Source organism: Chlorocebus sabaeus, chromosome 17, assembly GCF_047675955.1.
Source record: "Chlorocebus sabaeus isolate Y175 chromosome 17, mChlSab1.0.hap1, whole genome shotgun sequence".
Classification (NCBI taxonomy): domain Eukaryota; kingdom Metazoa; phylum Chordata; class Mammalia; order Primates; family Cercopithecidae; genus Chlorocebus; species Chlorocebus sabaeus.
The window spans coordinates 13568861-13586577 of NC_132920.1; the positions used below are offsets into that span (position 1 = coordinate 13568861).

Below are 17717 nucleotides of genomic sequence, written 5' to 3' on the forward strand. Positions count from 1 at the left end.
ATATGTTCTTGACTGGCTTGAGTACTGCATGCCTCTGTTTCCCATGAAAGCTAGGGTAGGCCCATTTGCTAAAATGAAGTATGGCTCAGTGTGGCGGTGCACACCTATAGTCCCAGCTGCTCAGGAGGCAAAGGTGGGAGGATCGCTCGAGCCCAGGAGTTGGAAGCTGCAGTGAGCTATGATCGTACTACTACACTCCGGCCTGGGTAACTGGGTGAGACCAGAAAATGAAATGAAGTGTGGAAAGTGAAGTATCTTACACCCTTTCAGACGTGGAGACGATTGCTCTTGATTAGACTAAATTCTGGATTTGCTTCATATGTATTTTTCAGGTAGCTTATTTAAAACTCGATGTACCTCTTGTGGCGTTGTGGCTGAGAATTACAAGAGTCCAATTTGTCCAGCTTTATCAGGAAAAGGGTAATTATACCACACTACAGAATAAGTATATGTTGTTTTCTCCTTTAGGTCGGACATAAATGTGAGGAAATTGAACGTTCATCAAAGATTCCCATTGGTATTTATGAGAAATAAGACTAAATACAAGGCTGGGTGTGGTGGCTCATGCCTGTAATCCCAGCACTTTGGGGTTACAAGGTGGGAAGATTGCTTGAGTTCAGGAGTTCAAGATCAGCCTGGGCAACATAGTGAGAAACCTCTCTTACAAAAAAAAAAAAAAAAAATTTAGCTGGGTGTGGTGGCACATGACTGTAGTCCCACCTACTACAGAGGCTGAAGTGGGAGGGTTATTTGAGCCTGGGAAGTCGAGGCTGCAGTGAGCTGAGATCATGCCACCGCACCACAGCCTGGGTGACAGGGAGACCCTGTCTCAAAAAAAAAAAAAAACAAAAAAACTAAATATAGCCTTGTGATAAAAGAAATATTTTGCTCACAGCTTACAGTGTTAAGTGAAAACCACATGGTCCTGAATTTATACACACATGAGTTTTTATATCTGCATATAGTTAAAAGACCAGAAGAAAATATAACAAAATATTAACAAGGAATATCAGGAGTGGAGGGATTATGGGTAATTTTTAATTTCTTCTTTATATCTTTCTGAATTTTCCTACATTTCTATGATGAATATGCACTATTGTTACAATGAGGAAAACATTTGAGGGTAGACACAATATTGAGGAAAATTCCATTTCAAAACAGTATAAATTATATAAGGAATGTATAATGTAATTGCAGAGGATACAAATGATGATGGTGTATAAAGGTAAACATGAAGTTCCCTCTTAGCACACCCAGCTACTCCAGCCCTCCCCACACACGAATTCTCTCACTGGCAGTACAACCACGGGTGATTTTTTTTTTTTTTTTTTTTTTTTTTCTGAGACAGAGTCTTGCTCTGTTTCCCAGGCTGGAGTACAGTGGCACAATCACACCTTACTGCAGCCTCCAACTCCTGGGCTCAAGCAATCCTCCTGCCTTAGCCTCCCAAGTAGCTAGGACTATAGGCATGCACCACACTGAGCTAATTTTTGTATTTCTGGTAGAAATGCAGTCTCACTATATTGCCCAGGCTGGTCTTGATCTTCTGGCCTCAAGCAGTCCTCCCACTCTGGCCTCACCAAATGCTGGGATTACAGGCATGAGCCACTATGCCCAGTACCACTGGTAATTAATGGCCTGGGGTCCTTCCTTCTAATGCCCTTCCAAGTGAGCATGTATTAATTAGGAGTTTTACACCACATACTACCAGGCAAATATACAAACTGAGTTATGTTGTTTATTTTTTATTATGCCAATAACAATCTTTCTTTTCTAATATTATTTACTTCAGTGCTCCAGAACCTGGAACTCAAGATGCCAGCATCCCAGTTGAGAAACTTCCCCGGTGGGTAAAAAACTCTGATTTGTACTAGTGTTCCAGGTTACAAAAAAAATAGGCATCAAAATCTAAACATGTATTTGGCAAGATGCCTCTTAAATCAAATGCACAAATGTAAAAACCAGCCTTGACCTCTGAGACCAAAAGTGAAAGGACAAAGGATGAACCAAATTAGGATGAAAAAAATGATTCCTTTCCAACCCCTTTTTGCTTTGTGTTCTGGCGGGATCATTTGAGGTCGGGAAAGTTTCTGAAGCTGTTGTGTGACAGGTGGTTACCCAGTGTACAGAAAGCATATGGGCTGACCTGTAACTGGTCAAATAACATCACTGGCATTATTAATCCATGGTTAAGGAGGCAATGAAAGGACGTGAATAGGAGAGGTTATAGGACCAAACAGAATGTTCATAGATTAAAAAAAAAAAAAAAAAAAAAAAGGAAGATTTTTATGCCAATTTTTCAAAACCAGACATTAAAACAGCACTTCTATAATCTGTAATTGGATCAGAGGTTTTTTTGTTGTGGGTTTTTTTTGTTTTTTTGTTTTTTTGTTTTTTTTTTTTTTTTTTTTTGAGATGGAATCTCACTCTGTTGCCCAGGCTGGAGTGCAGTGGCGCGATCTTGGCTCACTGTAATCTCTGCCTCCTGGGTTCAAGTGATTCTCCTGCCTCAGCCTCCCGAGTAGCTGGGATTACAGGCGCCTGCCACCACACCTGGCCATTTTTTGTGTTTTTAGTAGAGATGAGGTTTTGCCATGTTGGCCAGGCTGGTCTCGAGCTCTTGACCTCAGGTGATCCACCCACCTCAGCCTCCCAACATGCTGGGATTACGGGCAGGAGCCACCGCGCCTGGCTGGATTAGAGTGTTTTTAAGGTAAAATAAAACAGCACTTCTAAAAGTGTTTCATAGAACATTAATTTAATATTACGTTGAGAGACATTACTTGATAAAAACATGTTAGGCACTCAAATACAGAAACGTTAGACTAAACAAAGTTAAAATATGTTTGCTCTACTGCAGGAGTTTTCAAAGCATTTATTCCACATTGCTGCCTTCTAAAAAGTGGTTATAAAATGTATGTTAATGCTTTACTGACTTATTTAACCACAGAACCTTTTAAATTTTCCTTATGAGGGTTTTAATTGCTAAATATTAAAGTTTTCTTCTGAAGGAATAGGGAGACCTGGAGGACTTCTATGATGCAGGAGATTACGATGATGAAAATGGTGTTTGAGGGATGATTTTAGGAGGTGTATAGAAGGTGACCCTAAGGTAGGAGGGAGTGAAAGAAAGAGATTTTTAGTAATGGATACAGGAAAGCTGACTACATAACGGGGCCAGAGAGACGTGAACCTGAGAGCACATGAAAGGTCATGGATGAAATTAGGGGATGCTTGGGGTGGGAGGCAAACCTGAGTCCATTATGACTCCCAGGTCTGGGTGGCTGTGAGCACAAGTGTGAGCATAATGAAGGAACCGGGAAAGCTTAGCTGAAACAGTCTGTCAGCACATCAAGTACATAGAGACAAGATAAAAAATAAGGACAGTTCGGCAGGGCACGGTGGCTCACGCCTGTCATCCCAGCACTTTGGGAGGCCGAGGCAGGCATATCATGAGGTCAGGAGTTTGAGACCAGCCTGGCCAACATAGTGAAACCCCGTCTCTACTAAAAATACAAAAATTAGCCGGGCGAGGTGGCGGGCGCCTGTAGTCCCAGCTACTCGGGAGGCTGAGGCAGGAGAATGGCGTGAACCCGGGAGGCAGAGCTTGCAGTGAGCCGAGACCAGGCCACTGCACTCCAGTCTGGGCTGCTAGCAGAGCCAGACTCCGTCTCAAAAAAAACAAAACGAAATAAAAAGGACCGTTAAACCTGATGCTTCACATGCAAGGCAAGTTTATATAGGCTGGGAGGAGGGTGTAGGGAATAAGAGGCATCAGAGGTGAACCATCTGGACGTACTGGGTTTGGGGTAGCCCCTGGCCACCCTCCGATCCAGCTGGGCAGACTTTGCTCGGGGTTGGCTCAAGGATCCCATTCTTCCAGGTGTGAAGAGGCCGGCTGCGGAGGCTTGCTGCGCCCTCACGTCGTGTGGTTTGGAGAAAACCTGGATCCTGCCGTTCTGGAGGAGGTTGACAAAGAGCTCGCCCGCTGTGATTTATGTCTAGTGGTGGGTCACGGCTTTCCCTAACCCCAAGACAGGACTGGAGTTTGTTATTTTTTCCTTCCCCCTCTCCTCTTTTCCTTCCTCGCTCCCTTGCTTCTTTCCTTCCCGCCTTCTCTCCCCCCTCCCCTTCTTCCTTTCCTTAAAATGTATGTTGAGAGGTCTTTGTGGTATCCTATAGAAAAACTGAGAAACAATGAATAAGACTTTATATTAAAATAGGAAACCATGCATGTCTTGGACATCTCAAAGCCTTCTCCCCCAGCCCTACCAAAAAAAAAAAAGAAAAGAACATGCTATTGGTTTTTAAAATAATACGTGCTTATGATTAAATTTAATTGAGAACATGCAAAAATTATCACATTATAAAGAGGAAATTAGAAATCGCCCATAGTTTACTAATCAGAAATAGTTACCATTAGCAGTTTAGTATATTTTCTTCTAGACCAGGAGTGAGCAAACAGCAGCCTTTGGGCCAAATTGGGCCTGCTACCTGTTTTTGTAAATAAAGTTTTATTGGAACTCAGCCGCACTCATTCTTCCACACACTATGACTACTTTCAAACTACAGTGGCAGAGTTAAGTACTTGTGACAGAGACTGAATGGCCGCAAAGCCTGAAAAATTTACCGTGTGGTCCTTTTCAGAATAAGTTTGCCCACCTCTGGTCTAAACCTTTTCTTATGCAGATGTACACATATTAATTAAAATTCAAAGCCGAATTCATGACATGTTCTGTTTTGAAACGACTTTATTCACGCAGCAGTTCACTTAGCATATTCCATATCAGCACATCTAAATCAATATCATCTTTCAGTTGACTGTATGGTGTTTTCTATGGATAGGGAATGATATATTTAGCTAATTCTCTACTGTAAGACATTTGGGCTATTTCGAATTTTGATATTTTAATCAATGATATCGTACATATCCTTAGATAGAAATCTTACCATGCTCTTCAAATGATTTCCTTAAGACACATTTCCTAAAAGTGGGATTAATTGGACAGATTGTATGCATATTTCAAATTTTTCTTGACACATCTTTAAAAGCAGAGGCACTTTCTTGTGGTGCATATTCATTCAGCCAGTATTTAAAGAATGCTTTCCAATGTCGAGTATAGTATCACTGTTGATGATGGATTGTTAAATGAGAAAAGCTGGTTTACAAACCAGTCATGCTCTTCCCTCCCTGCAAAGAATGTTTATAAGCAAATATTTATGAGAGAAAACCTAAGAGGACATACATGAAAATGTTAACAGTGGTTATCTTGGGGTAAGATTATTGATATGTATGTTTTTTCTTCGTATTTTCTACCTTTAACAAAAAGAAAATATGTTTTAAAAAGTGATAGATCATTTGCTTAACTTTAAAGCAGAAACAAAACCAGAACTACCCCCAAAACATGTTGAGTCACTTCTAAGTCACTCTTTTGTTAACTCTCCTTTTCATGTCACATATTCTTGTCGATTCTAGTGATTGATCAAAGGACACCTCTTCACTTTCCCTCATCCCTTGGACACCCTGTTTTATCCCATCCTGTTTGGCTTTTCTCACACATGCAACCACAGGCCTATCTGAATTTGTGTAAGGTTTTCTGAAAAAATGTTCCTTCTTGTCGTGTGGCCGTTTGTCCATCTCCACATGCTTGCCTTGTAGGTGGGCACTTCCTCTGTGGTGTACCCAGCAGCCATGTTTGCCCCCCAGGTGGCTGCCAGGGGCGTGCCAGTGGCGGAATTTAATACGGAGACCACCCCAGCTACGAACAGATTCAGGTACTGGGATACCCTGATGGGAGAGGGCGATGTGGGAGGCAGGTGCAGACATGGTCATCTAAACATAGTTGACCTACTCCTCTAATTTTTAAAAAAGACACAGGGTTTGTGTTTTTTTGTTTGATCTGCAGTTGCTTTTATGGAAGAACAAAATCATTCACTGTAGACTAAGGTAGGGTAGCTCTGTCATTGTACGCGACATTTGCCGTGGGACTTTTATTTGTTCACATTTTGAAAGCTCTTCTTTGATTCCTTAGGCTTTGCTTTCCCTTACATTTTTAAGCTAGACTTAGTGATGGCCTTTAGTTGTAGGTTACCCAGATGCTCCGCAAGTAAGCCTGGGAGATGCCCTTGCAGAACCTCATCACCTGCCGTTCTCACTGGGAGGCCACCTGGCAGATTCCCCTTTGGTCTAATCGCCAAGGTTATCTGTATCTGTGGCCATGTTATGACACTGATCCTGCTTCTCAAGTTTGGGTGGGAAGTGTAGATTGTCATAGTATGCATTTTTAGTCTTATTCCTGGGTCTGTTTGATGTCTTCACCCTTCTGTCTTTTTTCTCACTCCAACTTTTTTTTTTGCCTTTACTTCTTATTCTTATCCATCTAGTTAATTCCTTTTGAATAAGTTAGACTATAAATAAGTAGTAAATGAATATAAATGAATAAAATAGAAAACTTCATTGAAACATCTTGTCATTACTTTAATCAGCAGTTTCCAACCTTGGCTGCATATTTTAAAAATACTGATGCCTGGGGGCCACTTCATGAAATTTCAGTGTCATTGCTCTGAGTTGCAGCCCAGACATCATCATTTGATAGGCTTCCTAGGTGATTCCAGTGTGCAGCCAGGATAGGAACCACTCTTCAAAGTCTCTGCTGGGATTTAAAAAAAAAAGGAAAAAAGAAAAGGGGCCACAGACACTTAAGTAGGCCCCTCCTCAGGTGAGTGAACTGGCTCTGGGCCTTTTCTTTTCCATGTGTCTTTTTGATCAGCTACAGCCTGTGTTCTTGATCCATAGTTCTTCATTTGTATGTGAGTAGTAGGAACTAAGAAGATAGCCTAAAAAAAAATTGCCTCCTATGCTAAACTTATACTTTGAAAACTACAGAACATTGTTGAAAGAAATAAAGAAGGCTTAAATGAATGGAAACATATCCAATGTTCATGGATTGGACAACTTAATATGATTAAGATGGCAATGCTCCCCAAATTGATCTATGGGCTCAATCAACTCAGTCCTTATCAAAATCACAACTGGCTTGTTACAGCAATTAATTGAAAAGATTACTCTAAAATTCATATGAAAATGCAAGTGACCCAAAATAGCCAAAACAAAATGAAAAATGAAGTTGGAGAACTCATACTTCCCAATTTCAAAACTTACCACATATTAGATGGGCATGGTGGCACATGCCTGTAATCCTAGCTACTTGGGAGGCTGAGGCAGGAGAATCAGTTGAACCTGGGAGGTGGAGGTTGCGGTGAGCCGAGATTGTGCCATTGCACTCCAGCCTGGGCAACAAGAGCAAAACTCCATCAAAAGAAAAAAAAAAACCTTACTACAAAGTTGCAGTAATCAAGATAGTGTGGCACTGGCATAGGATAGATATATAGAATCAGTGGAATAGAATTGAGAGTCCAGTAGAAAACAAAACAGAACAATAACACAAAACCTCACATTCATGGTCAGTTGATTTTTGAGAAGAGTGGCAAGACAATTTGATGAAATACAGTCTTTTTCAAGAAATAGTGCTGGATATCCACATGCAAAAGAATGAGCTTGGACCCCTCTGTCACACCATACACAAAAAATAACCCAAGATGGATCATAGACCTAAATGTAAGAACTAAAAGTATAACATGTCAAAAGAAAATGTAGGAGTAAATCTTTGTAACCTTGGGTTAGTGAAAGCTTTCTTAGATATGACACCAAAAGTGCAAGGAACGTAAGAAAAAAGGATAAATTGGACTTTATCAAAATTTAAAACTTTTATACTCCAATGGGTACCGTTAAGTAAAAAGACAACCCATAGAATGGGAGAAAATATTTGTAAGTCTAATATTTGATATTTGATAAGGGATTTGTATCCAGGATATATAAAGTACTCTTACAACTATAAATAATAAAAAGACAATCCAATTAAAAACCAGGTCAAAATATTTGAAACGCCATTTCTCCAAATATATACACATGGCCAATAAGCATACTGAAATGATGTTCAATATCATAAAACCACAACGAAATATCATCACTTCACAGCTACAAGTGTGGCTATAATTTTTAAGATAAAGGAAAATCACAAGTGTTGGTGAAGAAACTGGAACCCTTATACATGGCTGATGGGAATGTACAATGGGGCAGTCATTTTAGAAAACAATGTGGCAGTTAAATATAGAGTTACTATGTGATCTAGCAATTCTACTCCTTGGTATATAGTCCTAGAAATGAAATCACATCTACACAAAAATTTGTACACAAATGTTTATAGCAACTTGTTCATGGAAAAAGTGGAAACAACCCAAACGTCCATCGACTGAAGGATGAATAAATACAATTTGGTATGTTTGTACAATGCATTATATTTTAGCCGTAAAAAGAATGCGGTATCCGTATATGCTACTACATGGATGACCCTTGAAAACGTTATGCTAAGTGAAAGAAGCTGGTCATAAAAGACCACATATGGTATGACTTCATTTATATGAAATATCCAGAATAGGCAGATCAATAGAGAGAAGGTAGATGAGTGGGAGTAGATGAGTCGAGAAGATTTTGGCTGGGAGTAGGGAGGAATGGGGAGTGGGTGCTAATGAGAACAAGTTTCTTCGAGGTTGTTAAAAATGCTCTAAAAGTCTATTGTGGTGATGGTCGTATAAGTCTGTGAATACGCTAAAAGCCACTGAATTATATATTTGAAATAGGTGGATTGTATGTGAATCAAATCTCAATAAAGCTGTTATATAAAAAATTAAATTATCTTCTAACTTATCTCCTGAAAAATGCACATTAGGCCTCCCTCTGATTTGTGTTGTGGCACCTATGTGTAGCAGCTGGGCCCCTTAGCATGACTAGGAGTAGTAATACCAGAGCTAGGTAGTTCAAGCCTCCTGTCTGTTTGAAAGACCATCAGAAAACTCAAAGAGTGGGACAGGATGAACTTCGTGAAGCAGGACATGAGCTATGTCCCCAGTTTGGCTCTTCTAATACGGTTTCTTTTCAGTCATTTGATCTCTGTCTCATCTCTGATTATTATAAAGAATTAAAACAAATCATCATTGTAGAAAAGTAAGAAAATGCAGATAGAGAAAAAGAAGAAAATAAAACTGGAGTATTTCTACAATGCAGGTTTAGAGTTGGCCCCCACCTCCTGTGCCATGGACTGACCAGCGGTGGCCCAGCATCCCTTGCATATGGTGGCTGTGTTTTCATGTGAAAGAAACTGAACTTGGTGGTTTTTCCTGCCAGTTCAGAAGAGATTCTTGGCATGTAATATATATCATTGCACAAGTCAAGCCTCCTAAAACCACAGGCCTGTTTCAGCTGCTACTTCAGCCAAAATTCTTCAGCTTCATATTGTCTTGAAAACCTATGATTGTCTCTGACAAACAGGCTACTTGCTAGTTAGAAATTCTTATCAATTTGACAAGCTCCTTATCAACCAGACTGATCACAGGAACTGTCATCTGATCAATGAAGGAGTAACTGATCAATGAAGCCAGCAATGCTTTTTTCTTGGCATCATGAAAGCAGACATTTAGAAGAGATGCTGGTGATAGTCATCTCATCCTACTCAATTTTTCAAAGGCACAAACCAACCCTGGAGCAACTAAGAGGACTGTTTAAACACAGAGCTTAACAATGGCAGAATTTTATGTCTCATGCTTAACAGATTTTGGTTGAACTTTACCCTAGGTCAGGGGTCAGCAAACTACTGCCTGTGGGCCAAATTTGCCCACCACCTGTATCTGTAAATAAGGTTTCATTGGAACACAGCTGTGGCCCTATGTTTGTATATTGTGTGTGGCTGCTTTTGCACTAGGATGACAGAGGTGAATAGTTGCAGCAGAGACTGGCTGGTCTGCAAAGCCTAAAATCTGTCCTGTGTGGCCCTTTACAGAAAAAGTTTTCTAACCCCTGCTCTAGGTTAATGAGAAAAAAAAAAAAAAAAAATGGAATAATGTTCCCTACTACTTTTAATCTGATTTTCTTTGTTACCTAAATAGGCGGCTAGAATGCTGCCTATATTTTGATAAGGATTTGGATCTCACAGAACACCTTAGGCCTTGCACAAGTTGTTCAGATTCTTTGCCCCAGTTCTAATCCCGAGACAAAGGCATAGAATTCTCCTCCCACAGGAATGTATTTATATTTTCAAGGTGTTAATTAGTTCCAGTTTTGGTTTTGTCATTTTCCCCATGCCCGATGCTTGTATTGGATGATTTCTGATAAACCCTGACTATCCCAGTAAACCCTAGGCATTTTTGAATTTAAACCTCAGTGTTTTGACTGTTAACCCCAGGGGGGCCTTATCTTGTTGGGATTTGTACATTCGTTGAGGCAAAAATGGGACTGTTGCTGCAGGGAGCTGGTAGGCAGGGCCTTCAAAGCACCTTCTGGCCACCGTGCCCTGTAGCCACTATGTTGTGCCCTGTTGATCTTTGAATTTCTCTAAACATTGGAATTTAATCAAAGTCCACAAATATTTATAAGTATCCACTATGTACCAGACACTGTTCTAAGTGCTTAGGATAGGACATAGCAGTAAACAAAACAAAAATCTCCCAAGGGAAGATTATATTCTAGTGGTGGAGGCAGACAGGTAAGCAGTGAACATAAGGTGCACATTCTACAGCATGTGAGCAGGTGCTAAGAGACCGCGCAAAGCAAAGATGGAGTTGTATGTGAGGGGGTTGGGCTGACAGGTTGCAGGATCCAGTTGGGTGGACCACAAACCTCATTAAGAAGAGATTTGAGCAAAGACTTCAAGGAGGTGGAGGAGGCAGCCAAAGAGGTGATCTGGGATAAGACCTTTCCAGACAGTGGGACCACCTGGAGCAGAGGCCCCTCAGTGTGGCTGGAGTGGAGTGAGGAAGAAGTCCCAGGAGAGGCGAGCAGTAAAGTAATGGAGTTGGGGGCCCTGGGGAGGGAAGACGCCCAAGCTATCTGCTGGTGGAGTTTAGAAGTCTAAGGAATTGTTAGGTAAGAGAGTTTTATAGATTGTTGTGGTTATATAGTTACCTATCTAGGGTGTGAAGAGGTCACTGCTTTGAAGTGATCGTTGACCGTGTGTGTTAGGGAGGTCTAGCGCTCTCCCTGGCTGTGCTGTCAAGGGCGAGTAGGGAAGCCCTCCTAGTCTATGCAGTCAGGGCTTAGTTGGTCTGTTCATTCAAAAAGCCACTGAAAACAAGACTAATAGAAAAGGGCGCATACATACTTTAAACATTTTGATTTAAAGCATGAATGTACCTTCATTTCCTTTTTCTTTTCTTTTTTTTTTTTTTTTTTTTCTTTTTTGAGACAAAGTCTTGCTCTGTTGTCCAGGCTGGAGTGCATTGGCACAATCTCGGTTTACTGGAATCTGTGCCTCCCGGGCTCAAGCAATCCTCCCACCTAAGCCTCCCGAGTAGCTGGGGTTACAGGCGTGCACCACCACACCTGGCTAATTTTTGTAATTTTAGTAGAGATGGGATTTCACCATGTTGGATAGACAGGTCTCAAACTCCTGGCCTCAAGTGATCCATCTGCCTTGGCCTCCCGAAGTGCTGGGATTACAGGCGTGAGCCACTGCACTTGGCCTGCTTTTTTTTTTTTTTTTTTTTGGAATAGAGCTAAAGGCCTTTTGTTTTCAGTAGGGATCTGCTGATTGGAGCTCACCTTTCTTACATAAATCGTATCCATAATCTTCCTCGTGTTCCCCAAATATCCCTGAAGATATGAATGACTCCAGCCCTTATTTTATTAAAAAAAAACAAAAACAAAAACAGACAACCAGGAAAATCAGATCCCAAGGCCCCCCACCTAGACTTCCTGAATCAGAATTTCCAGGGGGAGATGCCTGTTTATGTAGCTAGCAAATGACCCAGGTGATTCTTATCAAGAAACCTTGGCAAACACTGGATTACAACTTCTGTTTTTTGATATTTGTCTGTTTTGTTTTGTTTTTTTCTTTTAAAGGAGAGCAAGAACTTAGGAAAAGAAACACGTGAAGCTGTCTTCCCCCGTCTTTTACACCTACACCTAATTTAACAGAATTATATTTAGTGACTCAGTATGTCTTTCCCAAGCATTCAGCTAGTTTTCCTAGAAATAACTCTCTTTTAACAGCTCTATTTTTGCAGTTTATTACATAATTTTAAATTCAGCGAGATGATTACATTAACCAATAAAAGTGGCATGAGCAGATGTGGAACTAACACTGTAGTCTTGGTTGTCCTGCAACTGGTGGGGGCAGGCAGAGTGCACAGATGTGCTAGAAAAGAGGCTTTCAAACAATGTTCATGTATGCCTTTCACATTTTACAAGTTGACATCTAAGGTTTTTTAAATCAAAAATATTACAGTTGGAGATGTCATTCCAAGTGCATTGGAAACACTGACTATTTATTTATTTATTTATTTATTTATTTATTTTTATTTATTTATTTTTGAGACAGAGTCTGGCTCTGTTGCCCAGGCTGGACTGCAGTGGCACGATCTCAACTCACTGCAACCTCTGCCTCCCTGGTTCAAGCAATTCTCCTGCCTCAGCCTCCTGAGTAGCTAGGACTACAGGCGTGCGCCACCACACCCGGCTAATTTTTTGTATTTTTTTTAGTAGAGATGGGTTTTCACCACGTTTCCCAGGCTGGTCTAAAACTACTGACATCAGGCAATCTGCCTAGCTCGACCTCCCAAAAGTGCTGGGATTACAGGCGTGAGCCACTGTGCGTGGCCAAAACACTGACATTTTAAAATAAAAGCTACCATATCATGGTTTTAAATGTATGCAGTCCAATGTGAATGTTATAACTATCTGGTACACACCACCAATCCATTTACAAAATAAATATATAGCCCTTCCTTAACAATTGGAAATTTCACATTTTTTCTTTTCTCTTTGAACTTGTATTTCCATTCTATCACTACTACAGAATTTATACTAACGTAATATGTGTTTATGCATGAAAATCTTTTACTGGCCAGGTGCAGTGGCTCATGCCTGTAATCCCAGCCCTTTGGGAGGCTGAGGCGGGAGGATCACTTGAAGCCAGGAGTTCGGGACCAGCCTGGCCAACCTGGCAAAACCCTATCTATACTAAAAATACAAAAATTAGCCAGGCGTGGTGGTCCACAACTGTAATCCCAGCTACTCGGGAGGCTGAGGTGGGAGAATCCCTAAAGCCTGGGAGGCAGAAGCTGCAGTGAGCCGAGATCGTGCCACTGCACTCCAGCTTAGATGACAGAGTGAGACTCTGTCTTAAAAAAAAAAAAAAAAAAAAGAAAGAAAAGAAAATCTTTTACTGACTATCCTATTATACTTCTACAGCAAAATATCATATGAATTATTTAATTTTTTCAAATTCCTTAAAATGTTAAAAAATGTTTTACTAAAAAACTTCTAGATAGAATTATCACTATAGTAATCTGCAGTGCATAATTGTAAAAACAAAAACTATATATAAGTTTAGATAAATAATTCTAAACAAGTAAAATTTTATTGGAAATTCTTTTTTTTTTTTTTTTTTTTTTTTTTTGAGATGGAGTTTTACTCTTGATGCCCAGTCTGGAGTGCAGGGGTGCAGTCTCAGCTCACTGCAACCTCCATCTCCTGGATTCAAGCGATTCTTCTGCCTCAGCCTCCGGAGTAGCTGGGATCACAGGTGCCTGCCACGACACCCAGCTAATTTTTGTATTTTTAGTAGAGACAGGGTTTCACCATGTTGGCCAGGCTGGTCTCAAACTCCTGACCTCAAGTGATTTGCCCACCTCAGCCTCCCCAAGTGCTGGGGTTATAGGCGTGAGCCACCGCTCCCGGCCTGGAAATACATCCTTAATAGATGAATGGGACATAAACTTTGAATTGGTCCATGTATCTACGGCTGAGTGTTACATATTGCTGGAAGGAGACAGTTCCTCCTGTTCTAGCCCAATCCTCCTGTACTCACCATAAACCAACCAGTATTCTGTCCAGATCAGGTTTATTGATTTAATGCCATGAGGGAGACCAGACCCCAGCAGAACTGAGAAGTGTGTTTCCCAACAAGGGAAAGGTAGAGTTATTAAAGCAATTGGGGGGAGGGTGGAGTTTAAGTGAAATTTAAATGAAGTAGTTTTTGATAGACTCAAGCAACTAGCAGGGCTGTGCAATGTAAAGAGGTTAACATCATGTCTGGCTGGAGAAGTAGGCCAGGGTCCCCCTTCCCCAGAAACTGTAATACAAAGTTTAGATCAATGTGGACTGTTGTGTCCAGAAATCCCTTATCTGGAGCTCTGCACCCGGGTTGGAAATCCAGGCTGCTTCTCAGTATCAGAGTGACTTAGATCCTCAAGGCTAGAGGAATATTTCATTCTTTACTGCTATAATTTCAAATAGCAAAGTTTCCAATAGTTTATAATATTAAGGAACAAAATCCAAAAGCAGTAGTCACTCAAAGAATGGAATTAAGACACTTCACAGCTTACCCTTGGGGAAAATAGATTGTTTCCTGTGAACTTTGCAGCTGGCTTTACCTGTGTCTTTTATTCCGATCCAAAGAATCGCTGGGCAGATTTTGACCAGCCAAGCTACATTTTACTTTTTCAATGTCAGTTGTAATCCTCAGTGTTTGTTTGTTATAGATGTAAGTACTGAAAGACCTGGGCCACCTAAACTCTGGGCACAGGGGAATTATTTTTTTTAAGAGATTGGGGCTCCCTCTGTCACCCAGGCTGGAGTCCGTACAGTGGTATAATCATAGCTTCAAACTCCTGGCTCAGATAATCCGCCTGTAGTCCCAGCTACTGGGGAGGCTGAGGCAGGAGAATGGTGTGAACCCAGGAGGCGGAGCTTGCAGTGAGCCGAGATCGCGCCACTGCACTCCAGCCTGGGCGACAGAGCAAGACTCTGTCTCAAAAAAAAAAAAAGTATGTATATAAAATACATATATAGCACATATATGTATATTTTATACTTACAATTTCAATGAGTTTGGCAGTATAGTCCCAAAATACACTTTACTTGCACAGGTTCTCAGGATTTGAAAAGAACAAAAAAAATACACTTTGTAATCATGTCTCTTATGCCTTGAAATAAAATTCTTCTTTATGGCACATAAATTCTAGACATTTGCTTCTCAAAATTCCCATAGTCACAGAGGCCAGCCCATAGTGAAGTGTTGTAACTAGAGTTGTTAGAAACTAGATGAAAGAAGTGGGCATACAAATGAATACCATATTGATGAGAATTTGGGTTTTACTTTGAGTATTACTTAAGAAATAAGTGCTTGCTGAAGTAGGGCATTCATTTTGCTAACCCGTAGTTCATAACTGCTATATTTGCTTCTTCTCTTTCAGGTTTCATTTCCAGGGACCCTGTGGAACGACTCTTCCTGAAGCCCTTGCCCCTCATGAAAATGAAACTGTTTCTTAAGTGTCCTGGGGAAGAAAGAAATTAGAGTATATCTAAGAACTAGGCCACGTGCAGAGGAGAAATGGTCTTACGGGTGGTGAGCTGAATATTGAACAATCTAAGAATAGCCTCTGATTCCCTAGCTAGAATCCAACCTGTTGATAAGCGATGGGGGCTTAGAAGTAGCAAAGAGCACCCACATTCAAAAGTCACAGAACTGTAAAGTTAATGCATATTTTTGGTCTGCACTGAAACGTAAGAATAACTTTGATGTATATGGTTGGTTATTGGGCGGGAAAAATTTTGTAAATTAGATTGTCTTAAAAAAATATAGTTATCCTGATCATATTTTTGTTATTTGGGCAAGGTAGAAGTCGAGGGGTAAAAACCCTACTATTTAATTCTGATTTTTGCACAAGTTTTAGTGGAAAATAAAATCACACTCTATAGTAGGTAATTTATTATATAAAGATGTTACCCCAGGATATGGCTTTATGGGGGACCTTTTTTTTTTTTTTTTTTGAGACAGAGTTTCACTCTTGTTGCCCAGGCTGGAGTGCAATGGGGCGATCTCAGCTCACTGCAACCTCCACCTCCCGGGTTCAAGAGACTCTCCTGCCTCAGCCTGCTGAGTAGCTAGGATTACAGGCGTGCACCACCATGCCCGGCTAATTTTGTATTTTTAGTAGAGATGGGGTTCCTCCATGTTGGTCAGGCTGGTCTTGAACTCCCAACCTCAGGTGATCCGCCCACCTCGGCCTCCCAAAATGCTGGGATTACAGGCATGAACCACCGCGGCAGGCTTACTGGGGGCTTTTTAACCTTATTTGGCTACATTACCTCAGTGAACAAGAGGCAGCTCACAACAGGAACTCATGCAAAGAAGGAAGAGAATAGTACCAACAAGGTAGAACATCACGATGAGAAGAAAGAACGATGCAAATATGTGAACCCCCAGGATAAACACAGCTGCCTAAAATTTAGCTCTGGCTCCCTTAGAAGGGGGAAGAGTCAACAGTGGACTGTTTCTCAACGTCACAAATGCAGAAGCATATGGTTCCTGTGGGACCTGCCAGCCGTTCCCAGACACTGAACTCTGTTGGGAGTTTTTTCCATGGGATTTTAAAAAATGATGCCCTTATGTTGGGCCAGACCTCTGTTAACTTCAGTAGGGATGGCACCAGGTTCAAGGGGCCAAAGAAGAGACCTGGAGCCAGTGAAGGAAACATAGGGTATATTTGGGGAACTTTACAGGGTGGTCCAGTGGCAGCGGGCTGGACAGAACTGCAACCACTTAAAAAAAGCATGCAGTTTATATAGCACTTTCACTCAGCACCCTCCCCGCAGCAACCTCCAATGGCAAACCTCATTTCTTAAGTTATTGCTGTCAGTTGCATCTGCCATACAGGGTCATTCTCAGGGGATGCTTAAGTTATTTCCGTCGGGTACATTTTCCATACACTTTACTACCTTGGAGTAAAGTAGCAAGAATACAGCTTTTTCCCTAACCTTTACCAGCTAACTCAGTGCTTAGGGGCCTTGGAATGCCTGCTGCCCAACAAGTGTCAGAGGCCTGACTGGGAGGCATGGCCATTATCAACAGTGTATGAAGGTCATACATGACAGGGTCCCTTGGATCCAGTGGGCTTCCTGAAGTGATAACATACTTGGACCACATCACCTCAGCCCCTTGCACAATTGCATTTAATGTTACACCCTTGGCTTTTGTAGAAACAGGCAACAAGATACTGTCATATAAAACTTTGTACTGCATTACAAGGCATAACCTTTAATTAATCCCAATGGTACTTTTTGTGGGGAAGAGGGATGCTCATAGCCTATGGGGCGGCTGGAGAACTAGTCAGGGACCCTGAGGGCTCAATTTACACTTTACATGGGTGGGCCAAGGAGTTTACACTGAGGGCACTGGTAATACCTGTAATAGTCTTATAGTACTTATAAAGCAGTTTTGCACATAAAATACCGTCATGCACTTATAAGAAGTTTGTTCCTGGGCTGCTCCAAATTAACTGTATTCATTTTCCTAGTGTTAGCACAGTATCTCAGGGAGTCTGATTGTATTTTTGATTTGTAATCTCTATCTTAGACTAAGACCTAGAGATTTCAAACTGTTCTTTGCAATTCTTCTCATAATGAACCTCTGGTTCGGCAGCTTTTTTTTTTGTTCTTAAGTTTTACCATTTTTGTTCCTATTTGGTTTTGTTGTTTTTAAATTGGGAACTGCTTCTAAAACAGAAGACATGAAAGGAGAATTAAAAACACAATATATGTGTGAGATAGAATTATTCAACTTAACATTTATTAAACATCTGCCATATGATAGACATTAGAA

At 40.9% G+C, this 17717-nt stretch overlaps 1 protein-coding gene and 1 long non-coding RNA gene across 8 annotated transcripts in view; both read left to right on the plus strand.

Annotated features, from left to right (window-relative positions):
• The window catches only part of SIRT5 (sirtuin 5), a 38045-nt gene extending 22338 nt beyond the window's left edge, over positions 1-15707 (plus strand). For all 7 annotated transcript variants that reach the window (XM_007973655.3, XM_073005675.1, XM_007973657.3 and 4 more), the window contains 5 exons: positions 333-420; positions 1793-1846; positions 3884-4007; positions 5660-5775; positions 15310-15707. In XM_007973655.3, the coding sequence (XP_007971846.2) occupies positions 333-420; positions 1793-1846; positions 3884-4007; positions 5660-5775; positions 15310-15385 (458 nt within the window). In that variant the 3' untranslated portion in view covers positions 15386-15707. The remainder of the gene's footprint in view (positions 1-332; positions 421-1792; positions 1847-3883; positions 4008-5659; positions 5776-15309) is intronic.
• LOC140708824 (uncharacterized) lies at positions 5785-10327 on the plus strand. Its single transcript, XR_012089035.1, has 2 exons — positions 5785-5947; positions 6082-10327. It is a non-coding gene; the product is annotated as an uncharacterized lncRNA (long non-coding RNA).
• Positions 15708-17717: the final 2010 nt, after the last annotated feature.